This window comes from Kryptolebias marmoratus, linkage group LG24 (genome assembly GCF_001649575.2).
Source record: "Kryptolebias marmoratus isolate JLee-2015 linkage group LG24, ASM164957v2, whole genome shotgun sequence".
NCBI lineage: Eukaryota > Metazoa > Chordata > Actinopteri > Cyprinodontiformes > Rivulidae > Kryptolebias > Kryptolebias marmoratus.
Genome location: NC_051453.1, coordinates 2,910,071 through 2,928,798, shown reverse-complemented (window position 1 = coordinate 2,928,798; position 18,728 = coordinate 2,910,071). Strand labels below are relative to the sequence as shown.

The following is an 18,728-nucleotide window of genomic DNA, read 5'->3' as shown; positions in this document are numbered from 1 at the left end:
CTAGTCCATTACTGAGCTTTCCAAACTGAACAATAAATGTAAATAAGGCTGCTTTAGGTTTCTTAAAATATCCGAAATATAAAGAAAAGTTCATTAATCCTGAAGTTTACTGGCCTTCACTGCAGCTCTCATGGTGACAAAGCAGAAAGTGTGTTTTACAGGCCTTATTTCATATGACTGCTTTCTGAAAATCCTGCACCATCACAGTCACTAATTACCTTCTGAGATGATTTAATTAACTTTATATCCAAGTGTGTGAGAGTTTGTTTATGGATGAACATGTGTGCAGTCAGATATGATATAAACTCTGTTATCTCTGTGTAAATCAGGGGGCCGTGTTGGTATCTGGGTAGGAAAGTGTTTCACAGTGCGTTGGGGTAAACGTGTGTGTGTGTGTGTTCCTATTTGTCTCGTTACCAGTTTAAGCTGCCAATGTAATCACCATGAGAAAGACTCTGGAAACGAACTCTCTAACCTTACCAGCCTTGTTACTCCCCCCCCAAACTGGCAGCTGGGAACAGCACTAATGTACAGACACGCACGTATTCTGCATCTTTGTCTTTCTTTCTTCTTAAATGAATGAAATACAAATTTCAGGAAAGTGATCTAAATCTTTGCCGTGTCGGACGAGTGGGAAGAAGCATTTTTAAAGATGTAACAACAAGAGAAGAGATGAAGATGTTCCAAACAGAGTAAAGAATAAAAACTGTTCTGAATTAGTTATTATTTTTTTAACCAAAGCACAGCACAAACTTGTCATTCAGACCTAAATCTAACACGTGACCTAAGAAACGCACATAATGCGACACACATACCTTTCTACAACATCCTGACCGCTCCAACAGGTGTGCTGCTCAACCTCCATTTCACTTTCACAGAGCATTTCAGGCAGCTCCGAGAAAAACCACCGATACCGCTGGATCGAGCCCTCAAACTCTCTGGAGAAGACAAAGTTGCACTCAATTAAAAGCTCAAGCTGTTTCTGATGATGAAGATGTTGAAAATGTACTAAATGGGTTTGTTTGTTTGTTTCTGACATGTTTGACTTGTCTGGTTTTCTGTGAACTTGTTGTGTTACTGGATGCAACAGCAGAATATGAAACAAGTTTATTTATCCAGGCTCAGGAAACTAAACAGAAAGTTATGCTGTTTTTAAAAAGGAAAATTACAAGTGCCATATTATACAAAAAAACAATATTTGAGTAATTTCATTGGTTCTGACATAGAAATCAAACAATGTCTCTGAAAACTGAAGTTTATGTTTTAAGTTTAATGAAAATATTTGCAGAATCTTTAGCTGAAACATAAAAGACAAATTCTGATGTCGTATGAAACTCAACTTAACTTTTTTTTAAAATAAATATCATATGTTCTTTAAAAAGTGACAGAATGATGAATTAAAATGTAAAAATACGGCTGAAGTAAAACAAACCCAACCTGATGTCCTCCTAACAGGAGCATCAAATAATGCAAGGAACATATAAGGTTTTAGGATTATTCAAATATTTTTCTCAAGCTCAAAGTGATTGTTTAGTTTAAATGTATTCCAGATGAATAGTGCCGCTTTTATCATGACTTTTTATGGTAGAACCAGCTACAGCTGCTTTTTAAAAGCTTTTAATCATCATACAGAACAGCAGTGATGTGAAACATTAATCATACATAAAAAGAAATATATCAAACAGATAATTGGGAATCATTTCGTTCATTTTCCCTCTTCGTTATGTGAAAAACAACAAATGAAAAGAAACAAGTCACCTTGAAAGTCTTTTCAGGCTTCGACTATTGTCTCCTCTGGAGCCTTTAAGAGGGAAGGACCTGCAGACGGTAAAAGGTACAAAAAACTGGTGAAATGTTGGACCATCTGTAGTTAGCTGCCTAAAATATTCTCACATTTACCACAACTAAAGGTTTCTACCAGATGAATAAAACTCACTTCCGGGTCTGTGGCTGTAGACGGGGATGAACGGAGGGAGGCGAAGTTTCGGAGGTCAGTAACGTTCCTCGGGTGGAACCTCGGGCGTGTGATTGGGTTGAATTTGTATTCATGATCATGGGACCAGGTGCATGGGACCCACAGACTTTCTCTACCTGTGCAGGAGACAGGTTGTATTATATGACCTCACCTGTTGCAGAAACATGATGAGTTCATGATGAGATCGCTCTTTTATTCACATCTTTTACCATTTCCAAATAAAGAACAATTAAAAGGAGGACCAGACGCACATTTAATATTCAGTAACATTTAACAAGTTTAACAACTTGTTTAAATATTTTAAAAACATTTTAAATTTTCTAAATGATTGTTGTTTGGACAATTTTGTCATTTGCAAAAAGAACAAACAAATGAAAATAAAAATAATTTTAGAGACAAAAGGTTTAATAACTAACCACATAAATCTTTTTGTCTGTCTTTTGTTTTTGAGCATTTTACCACACATGCAGACCTGGCTCCTGTTTAATTGAAAGCATTGATCCAGTAAAGCTGCCTTTGTGCCACAAACTCCAACAAAAAGCCAATAATAGTCAGTCCACTCCTGGAGAAATTTCCTTTTTTTAAAAAATTTATAAATACATATTTTGCTGACTGTTGATTAGTGGTAATTTTACATTAATAATTAATTAATAACAAGACTAGTTTTGCTAATTGCTTTCTGAAGCTAAAATTTGCATTTATTCTATTAAAGTTTGACTGCACAATGCAGCAGTAATCAATCTTCCCAAAGTTTAATAAAACTGTCTGCAGGCAAAGAGAAATAGCCTTTTCTAAAGATCTTCTAAACTTCAGCCTGACCTTTAACGTTATTTCCATTTGACATTTCTTATTTACATTATGTTCTGAGCAAAGAGCTGCAGAAACAAATCCCAGTTTTGTTTTAGGATTCTGTTGATTTGAGTGATTGCTGAATAGTTCCAGTACATGTTGTACAAAACGAGCTGTCACTTTTAGCACAAAAGATCCGAAAAGTGACAGCGGTGACGACCACTAAATAGATTTATGTCTTTAAATTGATTTTCCGTAGTCTTTAGCTTTACATACATCACGCTGAGCTCACATTCTCTGTTGAAAGAATCAAGCTTGCTAAAGAGTAATGAATAAGAAACTTCATAAATCTTTTTCTGAAGTGGTGTTTTCTTCTAAGCAACAATTAGCGGCGTAATTCTGTCTGTGTATGTTTGTTTATCTCTCAGGAATCTACTCTAAGTCCACAGTGTTCTTTTAGAGTTGGATGGTGACTCTATCTTTTTCTCCAGCAATGTGTGTGTGTGTGTGTGTGTGTGTGTGTGTGTGTGTGTCGGTGTGTGTGTGTGTGCACTGTTTGACCACAGATTAGCCACAGAAACTTTCTCATCACTCAGAACCAAGCAGCATTCTGGGTATGGGTTGTCCCGCCAACCACAGTCTTTGTCTGGCACTGGATCTGTATTCCCGCTCACACACACACCGACTGAGGGGAACCCCGGATTCTCTGAAGAATGAGGCTGTTTTTAGCCCATCTAGGTACAAGAAGATCCAACTGCCAGACAGAAAGAAACCCACAGCCTTTCTCACTCTGAGCCCAACGCTTCAATGACTTTATTATTAAGGGAATATAAGCGAGTTTTTCTTTTTCTTTAATCAAAGGCAAGATTACATATTCAGCTTCTTTTTTTTATGCCAGTATCTCATGAATTTTACATCTGTGTCTTACTGTCGCTGTGATTCGTGGGCCATGCAGTTGTGCATGCAGTATGGCATCATTCACATGGTTTCGAACTGCCAACAGAGCCAACTCCATGCTGTTGAGGTTGCTGCTGGTTGCTAAAGTAGCAGCTAACCGTTGGAGCAATACCACCAAACCTCCCCATGGGGCGCCCAGCTCGGAAACACCCACCTGGAGTTAGGGAGGCAAGAAAAATGAAAAGTATAAAAGGAATACAGAGTAGCAAATAGGCATAAACATCATAAAAAAGTAAAAATTAAAAAAGAGAGTTAAATGGCTTCCCAGGTGCCAAATATTTTCATTTGCTACATTTATTATAATAATAATAAAAAACAAAGCTGCCATGGTGGCATAAATATAACCACAAATAGATGTAATGAACTAGAACATGATTTTGTTGTATAAGAGGGTCATCAAAACACCATTTTAAATCAATTAAAGTGCTCCCTCTCCTGATTGAACGTTTTGTCCTGTGTCCTCAATGAGAATAAACATGTTGAGTTTTTTTTTTTTTTTTTTACCACACGTTCCCTGCTTTCCAAGAAACTCTCTAGCAGCATAAACAGTGTTATCTTCCAGTTTTGTGCTTTTATTTGTGGGTGTTGTTCAAGCTGTCCAGCGAATTTCGAAGCGGACCAGTGAGATGCTAGGAAGAAGCTGCCAATTCCACCTCTCACATCTGATAAGGTTAACTGGCAACGAGTTAGAAACATGACTTGGTTTAAAAAGAGCATCATAGAAATAAAACTGAAGAGAATGAAAAAAAAGGAAACCACAAACTCCTGTGGTATTATTGAGTGATATATGCTGAACTTGTTTCTTAATAATCCTACTTTCCTTTCCTTTCCTTATAATTTACTTTTTGCACTGGCTTTACAAAGCTATGCTCCAGTCTCTCTCTTCAAAATGTTTTACAAAACTGTAGCCAAGCATTCAGCGACTTACCAGGCATCCTCTCATAATATTGACACACAGTCCAGTACAGGGCCGTATGAGTGTCAGGCCTCTGCAGTGGGAACAGTACTGCATCTTCACTAACGCCCGTCCACACTCTCTGGATAACGTCGCCTTCTCTGTGGAGTTCACAATCTCTGCAGCCAGTCTCAACAGCCGGCTCAGTGCGCGACCAGGCCCGAGCGCACGGGACAGGCTGCTGATGAGGAGGCGAGGATGGGGTCCGAATGGGCTGACATCCTGCTGTGTCATCCGCAGACAGTCGTCATGATTGGTGGAGTAGGAAGCGTGGGATACAGTCGACATGTGGCCAATCCCAGGGTTGAGCAAACGGCAATACACAAGTGGGAAAAGATCATTGTAGAATCGACGCACAGCGTTGCTCAGAGACGAACTAGCATCTCCTGAAAGGTGGCGTTTGATGTTGCTGAACAGCTGAAACACAAGGGGGCGGCAATCGGATGCCAGAGCGGAGTAGGCACTGTCGAACAGAGTGCTGGTCAGGTTCGACGTGAAGGACACAAGTGACTCAAAGGTCTCTAGAACAACAGAAACGATAAAGTAAGATAGATGAACTTCTGCTAAACATCTTGAAGCTAATCCTGAATCTGAGCAAAAGCCAAAGAATGATCCAAACAGCTATACCAGTTTTCATCTTTAATTACTATTTTTTTTACATGCAAATTCTAAATATTACAGATTCTTCCATAAACCTTTAATGCATTTCATTTTAGTGAATCTGAACTATTTCACTTTAAAAGTTTTAGTTTTTAAAATGCCCTGAAAACAGTAACACAGATGTGCATCATTATTAGCACATGATGTGATCCTTGTTAATCACCTCAACAGAATTATCTTGGTAAATATACAAAAACACTGAGTATTATAAAGTGCTGACCAGTTTTCGTCTCCTCGTTACATTAGTCTTCACTAAAGCCTAAAGTACAAACATCACAGGCAGCAAACAAAACTGTAAGATTGCTCACGTGTTTAACTTGCTCATCTTTTAGTGATGACAAAGGAAAAAAGTAACAAAAATTAAAATGCTTTTGTTTTTATTACATATACCATCCCGTCCTGCCTGACCTTGGACTGAGTTTATCCTGCTGCTTGCAACCCAAAATAGCCCAAACTTAATTCATCTGTGAGCTCGTTTTCACTACCCTGTTATCTTTAGTCAGGTGATAATGAGAGGCCCAATCTCATGATTCACTGTTTCCTAAGTCAGACAGCCTCTAATAAAAAGGACAGCAACCTCCTCTTTCCCTCAGGCTACATGTGCATGATGACAGACAGCGTGTGTCTCTGACAAATGATGTCAAGCTGAAAGGCCTTCTAACACACACAGTGAGAGATGTCCATCTCTGACTTTCACCAGGTCACTCAGCGTTCATAATTGTGTCTTAATAGTTTTGTATTTCACAGCTGGATGAAACATAGACTACTACGTTCAGCAACAAGCACTAAAAGCAGCAGCAATGTTTCATCTGACTGAAAGTTGAAGAGCATGCTGCATGTTGTAAGATGAGGTGGTCAGGCTGAAACACTGACAGACGGGGTGTCACTTTTACATGTTTGCATAGCCACGTCCTGGCAATGACAACACAAATACACACAGCATCAAATAACATTGCAAAGTCTACCCCATGGGGGTCATGTGATCAGCTTTTCATTCTCTGTGATTGGACAACAGCTGCAATGTGGAAGAGGGGGCACAAGGGTCTCAGAGTGCCAGGAGATACACACGCAGGCATGCAGACATATTTACACACACACACACACACACACTGAACTAATCCGCATGAAGTAAATAGAGCCTGACTACAAGTGTTCTGGGCATGTCTCAGTTTCTCCAGTGGGTTATAATCACTGCTCTCATGAGAGGAGATCCTTTGAGACTCAGCTCAGCTGTTGAGGAACACTGCAGTGCAGTCAAATTAGTTTAATTTATTGAAGAGACGCCAAACTGGATGAGAGTTTAGCTTTGGTTCATTCGTTTGTTATAGAACAAAGTACCAGTGTAAAAATAACTGGAGAAATGCTGAGTGCTGATTGACTTTGCTGGAATTTGCTTTAAAAGCAAAAAGCTAAACAATGTATGTATATAGACTTAAATCCTGTATGTACAATTACAAAAAATGAGCTCAAAACCTCCATGTTCACTTTATCTTTGTGTGCATGACTACAATAATTTCAGAAAGTTACATCTTTTAGAAGCAATAAACTATTTTCATATATTTTGTGGATAATATACTATTTTACCAGTTTGGGTGAAGTAAATTCTAACCTGTAAAAATAAGCTTGTTTACCAAATTCTAAACTTGCTGTAGTTTTAGTCATGTTCGGTCTTTCATTGTGTTTGGCATTAATTATACCCATGGATGGCTAAGCTATCCTTTGGGCAGAAGTAGCAGCTGAAACTGAGCCTGGGTGTATTCAGATGTAGTTTGGGGGGAGGGGTGGGATGCAGGGTGGCAGAGAGACCAAAGAAAAAAGAAAACAGAGAGGTACATGTTTGCCATGTCTGTCTGCTAGGTTTCATCAATTCAACCAGCCTCATAATCTTCACACAGCATGGGCACACACACACATCCATGCACGGAAGCACATGAGGTCTCACAAGGTCTCTCACACACACACACACACACTCGCTCACACATACTGGTGAATAGTGTTGAGAGACAAGTGGACAAGCAGAGTATTCTTCCTTCTATTCAGAGAAGCCTGTTAGAGACCGGCTGTTGCCCACGGCAACAACACTTTCCTGCGGATACGTACTGAATGTAAACATTCTTCGTCCCTCGATATCTCATTGGTCAAGAACAAAACATGATTATGGAAGCGACGGAGAAAGAGAGCCGGGTGTTGTAACAAAGTTTTCCGCTGCTCCCTCTGAGAGTTTTCTCCCTCAAAGACTCAATCGAACATCAGTTGTTTGTTTGGCTAGCCACTGAGGCGCCTCACAAAATAAACTGGCCTCGCACCACCACCCTGACACAAACTAGCTATTTCATGATGAACACACAAAGTGAGAATGACAGAGGGGGCACGGGCTCTTGACAGAACTGTTAAACCATCAAAATAGTGACAGCTGAATCAGATGAATCAGACATTAAAAAGTATTTAATCCAACACCCAATGGTTAATGTGTCTCTGTAAATTATAACCCCAAAATCTAAAATATACTAGTTTGCACTAAAAAAAGAAAGGTGACACATCATCTTTTTGAAACTCACACAAAAATCAAACATTTGATGTTTATCGTCTCCTATAATCTAATAAATAAATTAAAAATATGGCTATATTGTGTTCTCCACACCACTTCCTTCCTGTGAAACTCAGTTTCCGTCTCCGACCTTTGTAGGCCTTGGTGTGTCCGGCCAGCAGGTACTTGAGCTCGAAGCTGTAGGATCGCATCTTCTGCTGCGTCTCGCTGCGGACAGCTGACATGTAGCTGTCCTCCATCTTACTTGTACAGCAGCTGGGCCCAGAGTGGACACACACTCGGAGAGACTCATCTAAAGGACAGAGAAAATTACAAATATCTAAGCTTGACAGTTGACAGGAAAACTGAAACTTGTTCAGTAACAGCCTGCGGTGATAAGTTTCACTTCCAACATCTGCTGCATCGTTGATAAGAAATGTTGTGAACACTGCAAAAGGTTTTTTTTTCATCTAACTAATAAGACTCATTCTCAAGACTACTTCAGGAAACTCAGCGAGCCTTTTGGGAGCTGACAGGATGAGGCTCTTCTCACTCGCACCAGTGTTTGTACATAAATATGGGTACATGTGAAAGCGCACACACACAGACTTTTGTCTCAGCCAAGCTGTCAAAACAGCTGACTGAGATGAAAGCAAACAGCAGACCTGTCAAACTTGAAGCTGTTCATAAAATCCCTCGCTGACAGCAGATTACATGACCAGGATGGTTACTATTTATTGATAATGCTGGACAAGATGTTTAAAAGCTCACGTTACAAACTTGTGTTTGAGACTCAACACAAAGGTCCCATTAGGACAGTTTTCCATTGTTTTAATAGAAAAGACAGAGAAAAATTACTCCTTTAATTGTTTTTTTTTAGAGGAAACTGACGCACTAGATCAGCCGTTCTGTACAGTCGCTCTTTATCTCAGCCTGAGAAAAAAAAAAGTGCTGTCAAGCTCAAGTTGCCTAATTTTGCCAAAATTCAAAGTTATAATAGTTTAGATTGTAATTAAACAGTGACTCATGCAGATAATAGTGTCAGTTGAACCATCACAGCAGCACAAATAAATTTTGGAAATAAATCATTTTTGGACAAGAAAATGAAGGAAAACTGCATTTTGAGGAGTTGTTAAAATGGGTGAAGCTTCTTCAGCCTGCTTTTGAAGAACAAATGTCTGATTTGGAGCTCTGATTAAGCCTGCAAAGATTTAACTTTAGCACAAACTGAGTTGGCATGGTTCAACCAGCTGTGCTGCTTTTGGTCTCGTCTAAAAATGTTTGCAGCAAATTACGAACACGCAAAGATTATTGGACAGCAGGAACGGAGAATTAGAGTTTTTCTTGTTGCTGCTGTAACAGAAAACTCCACAATAAATTTAGACCTGTGGCTATGAAACTTATAAACAACACATCTGTCATGAAAATACTTTAACTTTTAATAAACTGTTTGTTTATATTCAAAGATTAATGACAGCAGTTATAAGCTTAAAATAGACGTTTGACAAGAGTTTAAGAAATGAGTGAATGACTTGTTTTAAAGACACAACAGCCTGTTTCCACAAAAAATGGTATTTTAAAAATAAATTTCCCTCATCTTAATTCTTTGTTTTATCATTAAAAGGCGGAACAGGATACTTTGTTGAGCAGGCTCTAATTATTCAGCTCAGTTTATCAGAAAAGCCTTCCAGAAACCGGTGAAACTACAGGAGTCTTTATTTTTAACTGTAAGCAATGACAAACATGTGACACGCTGCGCAGTAAAACTATTACACAGCCTCTTCTGCTTTCTGGCTACAGGAAGTCAGTAAAGCCCAACATTAATAACAATGCTGGTTTTACTGATGTCCAAAATAAAGCTAAGTGAATGGATTAGTAAACTTTTAAAACCATGTTTCCATGTGTAAGAAAATGAACTAAAAGCCATCATCCACAGCACCACATCATTAGGATTATTCCCCACTCAACCAGAAATATGCACATTTAACATAAATACAGAAACTTATCTATAATTCTAAAATAAGATTAGAAAAGATGCCAGACACTTTTTGGTTACACTTCAGAGATATTTAGTTTTTCTCCACTTCTTTGTTTGAATATGCCACACATAGATAATCCCTTACTGAGTTTAGCCCTGTTTTTTTTTCTTTACAAACGTAATTGTCTATAAGCACTGAAATAGCAAAAAATCTGTTAAATTTAAGAAGTGAAACATGTCCTGAGACACGGTGCAAATCTTTTCAGTTGTCATGATGTTGAAAAAGTCCTGAGCCACTCCCAGTTTCTTAGATATTTTTTCTATAAAATGAGGTGCAGAAGTTTACTAAAACTTGTGCAAACAATAAGAGAAACAAAGCAATAAATGAACATGAAGCAAAAATTGAGTTTTTAGATTTTTACAAACTTAATGTAATTCAATACATTTTACCCCAAGTTTAAATGTCTTAAAACTTTATTTAGATAGGTTAATATGTGTGTGTAATTATGCAAAAGATAAAATGTATGTCCATAAGAACACACTTAAGTGAAAAGATAAAGAAGGGATGTTTGCCTGCTGCAACAAACTGCACCGACTGACCTGCTCCCGGTCTGTCCGGAACCAGCTCCACGGGGCCGATCTGGCGCATCATGTAAGCTGTCTTCACCTCATGACAGCTGTCTGCACCGGCCGACCTGCAGCCAGCCTCCGGGAGGAACACCGAACACAGCAAAGTTACCCAAAACAAGTGCACGATTCGTGAGGCTGCGCGGAACATCGCAACATTTCAGAGAGAGAGTCTGGATGGTGAGCAGGAATCCCCCCAAAAGTCCCACCGAGCAGCAGCAGCAGCAGCGACTGGAAACTTCCCCTGCAGCAGGAAAGTGTGTGCATGTGTTTAGAGGCTCAGCACCCTCCTCTCCACCACATACCCCCTCCCTCTGCCTTCAACTGGCTGCCTAATTAACATGTGAACTGAAACTTCTTCTAAAAAGCTCCTGGAAGCATGCGAGCAAATCAGTAAAGGGATGCATCTGAAAAAAAGGTCATGTCTTGGGTTGCAGGGTGACGAGTCTCGATCTTTAATCATGTAGGACGTCTTACAAAAAATGACCAAATGCATCACAAGAAACGAATTATCCTCTACAGTGAAATGGCTGATCCGTGGAGTCAAAGGGAGCTACGGTGGAGTGAGGGCGACACCTGCTGGACAAATCCTTAGGCTTGAATTCGCTGTTTTCCTGATTTTTTTTTTTTTTAAAAAAAGGTCTTAGCACACTTTGGAGAACTGCTGGTGTTTGTTTGTTTGTTTGTTTTTTTTTACCACTTATAACCGAACTAAATTGACAGTTATTCCCTTCTGGGTTAAGGTGAGTTCGAGCTTCACACTAGGCATACACTTTTCTTTTTAAACACTTGACAAATTTAGTTTTTTCTCGTATTTGTTTATTTGTTAATGGTGGTAGAATGATTTCAAATTGGACTGCAAACATTTCACTCGAGATTAACATTACCATAACCTCGAAAATCTGCTCCAAATGTTTGATTTTGTCTTAGTTTTTGACGGAAAAAATCACAAAATTTAAAATAAAGATTTGTATGACGCGGAAAGTCCAGCAGGGGGCGATCTTGTCAAATTTCTTATACCCCATTTCACAGAAAGTAGAAATAGAAAACCATAGACTGTAAAGAATTAGTGTTAGTCAGATCTAGAAGTACCTATCCAGATAATAAATAACTCTAAGATGCTCTAAAATGAAAACTGCACATATTTTTTGTAAATAGGAATAACTGTGTACAGTGCGCGGGCCAGTGGCGCAATGGATAACGCGTCTGACTACGGATCAGAAGATTCTAGGTTCGACTCCTGGCTGGCTCGTACCACTTTTCACACTTTATGTCCCGTTAATAAATTTTATAGTCATATTTCTTGCCATATAGGTAATATCCGGTTGTGCCATGATCCAATCAGGTGTCCAATCATCTTTCCGGTGGGTGATGGCCAGTTCGAGGCCAGGTCCCGCACGTGGTTTACCGCATAATCGCTGGGAAAAGAGAAACCCAAAAAACTTTAATTGATGCTGTTTACCACAAGTATTTATTTATTTATTTTTATTGTCGACCTAAAAAGCGATCTTACTGTAAGTACCCATTTATATTGTTTATTACCTATTTTATTTTGTGATGATACTGCAGGTCTTCATACTTATTGTGAAAGCGTATAGTCCAACTGTTTAAAATCACGAACCAGAAACAAACCATAAAATACAAGGATTTAAAGACTTCAGCAAACAAATCATTTGTTGTTTTATGGAAAAGAAATGAGAGACTTAATTGGAAATTTTTGCAACTGAATGCTGAGGTTGTTCTCAGGTTTTTACAATGTTTTTTTTTCACTAATACTAGAATTTAAAAAATGTATAATTCACTCTTAATTGTTGGTAAGTAAATATTGGGTAACAGATATGGTCTATGGTCTTTTACTGTGAGTAATTATTCACAGTATAATTACTGGATGATTGATTGACCAGGTTCCATTGTGAGCTCGGACACTGATTGGCTCGGTCCATTGTGAGGTGGTGCGACATTGGCTAAAACCGTTCAATGTGAGAATGAAGAGGGGCGAAGGCTATTGGTGGAAAAATGCCGACTAAAAAATAACTAAAATCTGTCAAGTGTTGAAGTGTCCACATACAACAGTTAAAAAAGGAAAATATGATGCCCCGTGTGAGGCTCGAACTCACGACCTTCAGATTATGAGACTGACGCGCTGCCTACTGCGCCAACGAGGCCTGGTGCATGGTAGTCAAACAAGGTATATATTTGTTCTCCTATCTGTTAGTATTTATATTTGTGTTCAAGGAGTTGTGTTGTTGTTTTCACCTACGGTTATGTTTTTCTATCTCTGTCATATGTTGTTATTTTTGCCTTAAATGTGATCTTTTTACAAACGTCTTTTGAACGCGCGATGATATTTGCTGCGGCCCCTTTAAATACAATCTCCCGCGTTCCAACTTAAGCGGAAATAGAATACCCATTTTTTTCCCTTCCTGTATTTAAGCGCGCCAACAAAGACTACTCAAGGGGTGTGCGGGTTTCGTCGTCCACGGCAGAAGTAGGCTTTTAGTTTTGGTGTTATCTCGCTGTCCTTCGATTAAAATGCCAGAAGAAACGTCCACCGCGTCTGGCTCTGGGAGGTAAGCCCGTTTGTTATTGTTCCCTATAGTCACACAGTGTGGACAGGGACGGCTAGCCACATTTTAGCTAAAGCGTCCAGCGTTGGCGCACAACAACTTACTGACTTACAGCCTCCCATATATGTATATTTCACACATACTGTCAGGAACATAAATATAAGATGACCGGATGGTTGATAGTTGGATTCTAACGCCATCAATCACTATCACCTCCACCCCCACCATTGTAAAGCTAGCAGGCTAACAACAAGAAGGCGTTGCCATCATCTTCGGGCACTCATTAACCCTTTTAGTCAGCAGCAAAAGTTTGGTTTGTTGCCTACTTTAGAGCAAATTATTATATTTTGACTCTGGTTTGAACTCTTGCAGTGAGGAAAAGCCGTGCTCGTCAACAGCTGCAGCAGAAAGGTGAGTTCTCCCCCCAGCATGCTTCAAACTCCCCCCTCTTTTATTAACCAATTCATAATTAAATCTAAATGTTATCTCTGTCTATGCAGCTCAGTGGACGTGATGGAGGAGGCAAAGAAACTGATCGGAACGGGGAAAAGGCATCTGGTGATGGGGGATGTTGTTTCTGCTGTCAGTGTTTTCCAGGACGCCTGCAGCATGCTGTGAGTCCAGATGGAAAAACAGACACAAAGAGGAGCTCAAAGTGTTTATTTGGTGTTCGAAACTGCATGCAGGAATTGGAAAGTGAACTTTGCTGTGATGCTTGTAAAACTTTGAAGTTTCTAAAAACTTTCTACAAATGGGTCAATACAATTAATCCTGCACTACAATAAGCACTTTAATGTTTCTGTCTGCACCTTAATTGTTGGTATTTTAACACCTGTTATTTGTATATCTTGTGTGATTCCTTTTGCATGTTCCTTTGTGTTGCACAACAATTTCCTGCAGGATCAATAAAGATGTTTGTGTTTGTAGATGTAATTTTCACTAAAACAATTTTTTCTAAACTTGTGCAGGGCTGCAAAGTTTGGGGACACTGCAGATGAATGTGGTGAGGCCTTTTTACTGTGTGGGAAGTCCCTGCTGGAGCTTGCGAGGTTTGAGAACTTTTTTTTTTTTTTTTTTTTTTTTTGACAATAAATGAAACATCTGCTTCAGTGTTATTCAAGGCTTTGTTATTACTGATTTATAGTTTTTGGATGTTTCACTCTCCCTTGCAGACAAGACAAAAGTTATTTTAAGTAGTTGTACAGATGTTTATCAGAACTGCTTGTGCAGACTCTAACATCAATTAAAAAATTCTGCATGACAATATTTGTTTCGTCCATGAAATCTTCCCAGAGTGCCGTAAAGAGATGTCCAATTTGGTTTTCATCTGTTTTTTGGTAGGATGGAGAATAGTGTCCTTGGTAATGCTCTTGAGGGAGTCCCAGAAGAGTCTGAGGAAGAGCAGCAGCCCAACAACCCAAATATTGAGAGTGCCGACAACCTTGATGGTTGGTATATTTGACATTTCAGCTTTTCAGGTTGGAGATTGGCCGTAAAACTGACCTTTTTGTATTTAAGTCCATATCAAGTGATCTATTATGTGCCACTCTGGTGCAGAGAAAACTAGAGAAGAGCTCCGAAAGCTGGTCTATGATGCATTGGCAGACGAGGAAAAGACAGAGGCAGCTGACGTAAAGCTCGAGTCTAAAGATGTGACGAGCAACACTGAAGTGAAAAATGAGAATCTTGAGATAAAAGCACCAGTCAAACATTGTGGGAGTGGATCAGAAGCTTCCAGCTCTCCTTTAAATGGGGAACAGAAGAGTTCAATCCCAGAAGCTGAAGTAAAAGATTCTGATGATCGATCTGAAGGGAGAACGGTAAGAGAAGAGAAGCAAATCGCTGAAGAGCCAGAGGAGGGAAAAGCTGAAGAATCCAAACCAGAAACTGAAGAAGACGAGGACCAATCAGAGGGTAGTAGATGATCGGAGACAGAGCACTGGTGGAGATGGGATGGAAAATAGGGTTTATAAACTTAAACACATTAATGCATGTCACAGGAATTTAAAGTGCACTAATGGGATTTATTTTTAAATCAAACTTTTCTCTAGTTCTCATTTCACTTTACTAATTATGGCTTTTAAGTTTGTTGACTGTAAGATTATTTTTTTTCCCCAGATGATGACGATGATGAAGATGATGATGATGATGATGCCGAAGGAGTAAAAAATGCACAAGAGAATGTAAGCTTCAATTTAAAAATCTGTTTTCACTATGGCTTTAATAAAAAAATAAAACTTTTTATTTTTTTTTCTTCAGGAAGAAGATGATGTTGGGAACTTGCAGCTGGCGTGGGAGATGCTAGAGGTTGCCAAAGTAATTTTTAAAAGGTACAGGAGAGAATGTGATGTCTGAGATTGTCCTGATCAGGTGTCTCAGCCTTTTGTCCCTTCATTCGTGTCTCTTTATCTCTGCAGAAAGGAAAGCAAAGAAGAACAGCTGATGGCAGCTCAGTCTTATCTGAAACTTGGAGAAGTCAGCGCTGAATCAGGTAGGCTGCAGAAAGTTGAGGTTCTTCTGCAGATTTGTCCATTTGGACTGCCCAAATCTACATTTAATCATCTTTAATTCCCAGGCAACTATCCCCAGGCGCTAGAAGACTTCCAGGAGTGTCTTACCCTGCAGCTGAAGCACTTGCCCCCCCACAGTCGTCTGCTCGCTGAGACCCACTACCACGTTGCTACGACGCTTTGCTACATGGATCAGTACAACCAGGCCATCCAGCACTACAACAGCTCCATAAAAGTCATCGAGACCCGTTTGGGTACGACTGTGTGTTTCATGAAGTGCTCATAATTACAACTAGCTGGTCGGGTGTTTAAACCACCAACCCAACTATGTTGTGTTTGTATTCTTTTGGTTTTGTGTGTAGCCATGTTGCAGGAGGTTATCGATGCAGCGAAAGAAGCTGATGGCGAAGCAGAGGCGAAAAATGAGATGGAAGAACTGAAGCTGCTTCTGCCTGAGATCAGCGAGAAGGTGGAAGATGCCAAGGAAAGCCAGAAAACAGCCAGTACTGCCTCCCAGGCAATCCAGCAGACACTCGTGAGTTTTGTAAAAAATGAAAATGTTTATGTCTCAGTGTGAAAAATCAAACCCTCCCTCCTGGGTAACAAACGAGTGTCTTACAGGGAACTGCCTCAACTTCATCAGCATTCCTGTGTGAAAATGGTGGCCCTTCATCATCAACAGCATTTGCAACAACCAGCCAGGTAACAACAGTTTCAGTCATCACTGTACAACCAAATATAATCTGACACAAACTAAACTGAACTGTTTTCAGATTCCAGTCAAAACGCGTGACAGCAGCTCGTCTTCCAAAGAGGTGTCGGACATCTCTCACCTGGTGAGGAAAAAGGTAAAACCCAAACTCTGGAGTCCTCCTTTGAACAGATATTAAAGTTGGTACTGATCGCTTGCTTTGTGCTGATTGGTCTGTGTGGTTTCATGTTGTGGTTGGAGATCATCATGGATTTCACCCACCAGTCTGCAGGGTGTGTGTTGTGGCTTTTGTGTGACTTGTTGCTGAGTTTGACTTGCTGTGTTGTGTTTTGGTGACTGAGTTGTGGCACAGCCTACTGATGGGAAGTTTGGGCTGGCTTGTGTGAATTAAATTGTTTGTAATCTTGAAAGACTGGTCGTTGCTCTTCATGTTGGTTTTTCAGTTAAATCGACATTTTTTGCATTTTAAATGCTGTTGCATGCTTTAGTTTCTATTCTTCTTTTGTGCCCTGGTTTTGTTTCTGCACAGAGAAAACCAGAAGAGGAGAGCCCAGTAAAGGACACAGATGCTAAACAACTGAAACAGGAAGCAACAGTTAATGGCAGCGATGACTCTAGTGCCAGCAACAGCAATGAAATCCAGGAGGGCAAATCCCAGGTGGAGAGTCCTAGGCCTTTTTTTCCTGATTTTATTCACAGGGAACCTTGACAGTTTTGCTTATCTAAAGGGTCTGGATGGTCAGAGAAGATATAGTTTATGAGAAACAAAATCCTTCCAATTTAGGAGGTTTCTTGAATGTTCTGCAAACTATTTCTGTGCATTTTTAATTTAGGATGCAGCATTTTAAAGGTATTTGTCTAACCCAAGTTTCAAAACTATCTTAATGAGATTCTTGCTTTTGAAGCTTGTTTGCATCAAGATTGGTTGGTTTTGTATGACACTGTTTGGCTTCAGCTTTAGTGAAAGGTTACCTTACAGCAGTATCCTCCTCAATTTAAAAAAAGGAGCAAATGACACATCTAAATATTTTAACTGCAGTCACTAAGCGTTATCTCTCATCTTGAGGTAAAAACTATCTGAAAATATGGTAGTCTGTATGCTCAAAGTTGGGTAAATCTTTAATTTTTAAATCTTTCCTCATCATTCATTGAAACTCTTGACACTAATCGTTTTTTTTTTTTTTTTTTTCCAGCCTGCCACCCAGTCAGCCTCAGAGTCCTCAACATGACCGTCTTCATCTCTTTCCTGACTTCTGAAACCAGCACAGCATGCCTGTCCAGTCCCTCACAATTGAACTCACCTGTTTCTGTAAATACAACACATTTTCACAGATTTGTCTGTCAGGTTTTGTATACTTGTAGTAAAAAAAAAAAGAAATAATAAAAAATTTGCAGATGTGAATTTGAAATTTTTGTGCTCTTTTTAAAAAAACATGCAGCTGTTTTGAGATTTTTGTCCTGGTATTTAACTTTTAACCAGGAGTTTCGTGTACCAGACTGATTGCAGAAGATCTGATGCAGGCTGCACTGTAGCACCCTCTAGTGGTCAGAACAGGTCTCCAAATGTGGATAAAACCATAAAAATACTCAGTTAAAACTTCATTTTACACAGTAGCATCTTTGAAACCATATCAAATATCCCTACTCGTTTCTTAATTACTGTTGAAAGTGCATATGTTTTAAATTAGCTTAATAAAAGGCAAATATTTAAACAAATCATGGCTCAAAATCTGATGTCTTTATCATTGTACCCAAGCTGAGTTTGCACAGATTTAGCTCAGAATACTGAGAATATGTTTTATAATTTTACATCACTGTGTTTAAAATCTAGTTGGATGGAGATCCATTGTTTGGATACAACAATGATCTGTCCAGGTAATTTTGTTTTTGTTTACAACCAGTCTGAATCGCTTGTTTCCTAGTCATGTGCTGCCCGTAGAAACGACTGTGGTCCAGGATGTTTTGTAACTGAAAAAGAAAAGTTGGACACGTGTCTAATGATCATGGCCTGAATAGGAGCGTCAGAAGCCGTCTGCGGTGTTTGTTCCTCGGTGTCCCTGAGCTGCTGCAGCTGCTGGGTTTAAGTATCGAGGCCAGTCGGTGCTCGTGGAGTGTCGCCAAATGTCTCATCTCTGTGTGACCCAGCTGATGCCCGCTTGCTTCAAGAACGTGTTTATAAAAAGATAAATTTATGCAGTGACATCTTTCACGTGGAACAAACTGATTCATTGCTCCATGCAGTCATTAAAATGTGCTCTTATCTTGTACCTGCCTTCAACCGAAGTGATCTATGACTGAAACTGAGACATCTCTAGCTCATTACTGGATTTTTACAATAGTTCTGTCTTCCAGTTGTTAAATGTTGCAAAGAAGGGAAAAAAAAGACTTTCAAAGGAAAATGTTCTCATCTTTCTGTAGTGTTCTTGATCTCTTTAAATAAAGAAACGGGTTTCTTCTAACATGCCTACTAA

At 39.4% G+C, this 18,728-nt stretch overlaps 2 protein-coding genes and 2 non-coding genes across 7 annotated transcripts in view; 2 read left to right on the top strand and 2 right to left on the bottom strand.

The window, feature by feature from the left end:
• The window catches only part of gpc5b (glypican 5b), a 40,048-nt gene extending 29,289 nt beyond the window's left edge, over positions 1 to 10,759 (bottom strand). The window contains exons 1-8 of one of the 2 annotated variants that reach the window (XM_017420520.3): positions 10,442 to 10,759; positions 8,015 to 8,176; positions 4,650 to 5,197; positions 3,693 to 3,875; positions 3,447 to 3,518; positions 1,937 to 2,091; positions 1,759 to 1,818; positions 816 to 938 (exon numbers count right to left, since the gene is read on the bottom strand). In XM_017420520.3, the coding sequence (XP_017276009.1) occupies positions 816 to 938; positions 1,759 to 1,818; positions 1,937 to 2,091; positions 3,447 to 3,518; positions 3,693 to 3,875; positions 4,650 to 5,197; positions 8,015 to 8,176; positions 10,442 to 10,619 (1,481 nt within the window). In that variant the 5' untranslated portion in view covers positions 10,620 to 10,759. The remainder of the gene's footprint in view (positions 1 to 815; positions 939 to 1,758; positions 1,819 to 1,936; positions 2,092 to 3,446; positions 3,519 to 3,692; positions 3,876 to 4,649; positions 5,198 to 8,014; positions 8,177 to 10,441) is intronic. The other variant, XM_017420521.3, reaches the window with a different exon arrangement.
• An 888-nt stretch (positions 10,760 to 11,647) lies between these two features.
• Positions 11,648 to 11,720, top strand: trnar-acg. Its single transcript has one exon. It is a non-coding gene; the product is annotated as a tRNA-Arg (tRNA).
• Positions 11,721 to 12,560: 840 nt separating this feature from the next.
• trnam-cau lies at positions 12,561 to 12,633 on the bottom strand. Its single transcript has one exon. It is a non-coding gene; the product is annotated as a tRNA-Met (tRNA).
• Positions 12,634 to 12,872: 239 nt separating this feature from the next.
• LOC108238368 (nuclear autoantigenic sperm protein (histone-binding)) lies at positions 12,873 to 17,666 on the top strand. Of its 3 annotated transcripts, XM_017420388.3 has the most exons (15): positions 12,874 to 13,038; positions 13,408 to 13,446; positions 13,536 to 13,649; positions 14,004 to 14,084; positions 14,377 to 14,483; positions 14,593 to 14,949; positions 15,154 to 15,218; positions 15,295 to 15,365; positions 15,453 to 15,526; positions 15,611 to 15,799; positions 15,908 to 16,080; positions 16,167 to 16,247; positions 16,319 to 16,393; positions 16,787 to 16,915; positions 17,451 to 17,666. In XM_017420388.3, the coding sequence occupies exons 1-15, from the start codon at positions 13,001 to 13,003 to the stop codon at positions 17,484 to 17,486; spliced, it is 1,629 nt and encodes a 542-aa protein (XP_017275877.1). In that variant the 5' UTR covers positions 12,874 to 13,000; the 3' UTR covers positions 17,487 to 17,666. The 3 variants fall into 3 exon arrangements, with proteins under 3 accessions (XP_024862621.1, XP_017275877.1, XP_017275876.1); XM_025006853.2 differs by lacking the exon at positions 16,787 to 16,915 and having other exon boundaries at positions 12,873 to 13,038; XM_017420387.3 differs by lacking the exon at positions 14,593 to 14,949 and having other exon boundaries at positions 12,875 to 13,038.
• The last annotated feature ends 1,062 nt before the right edge of the window (positions 17,667 to 18,728 follow it).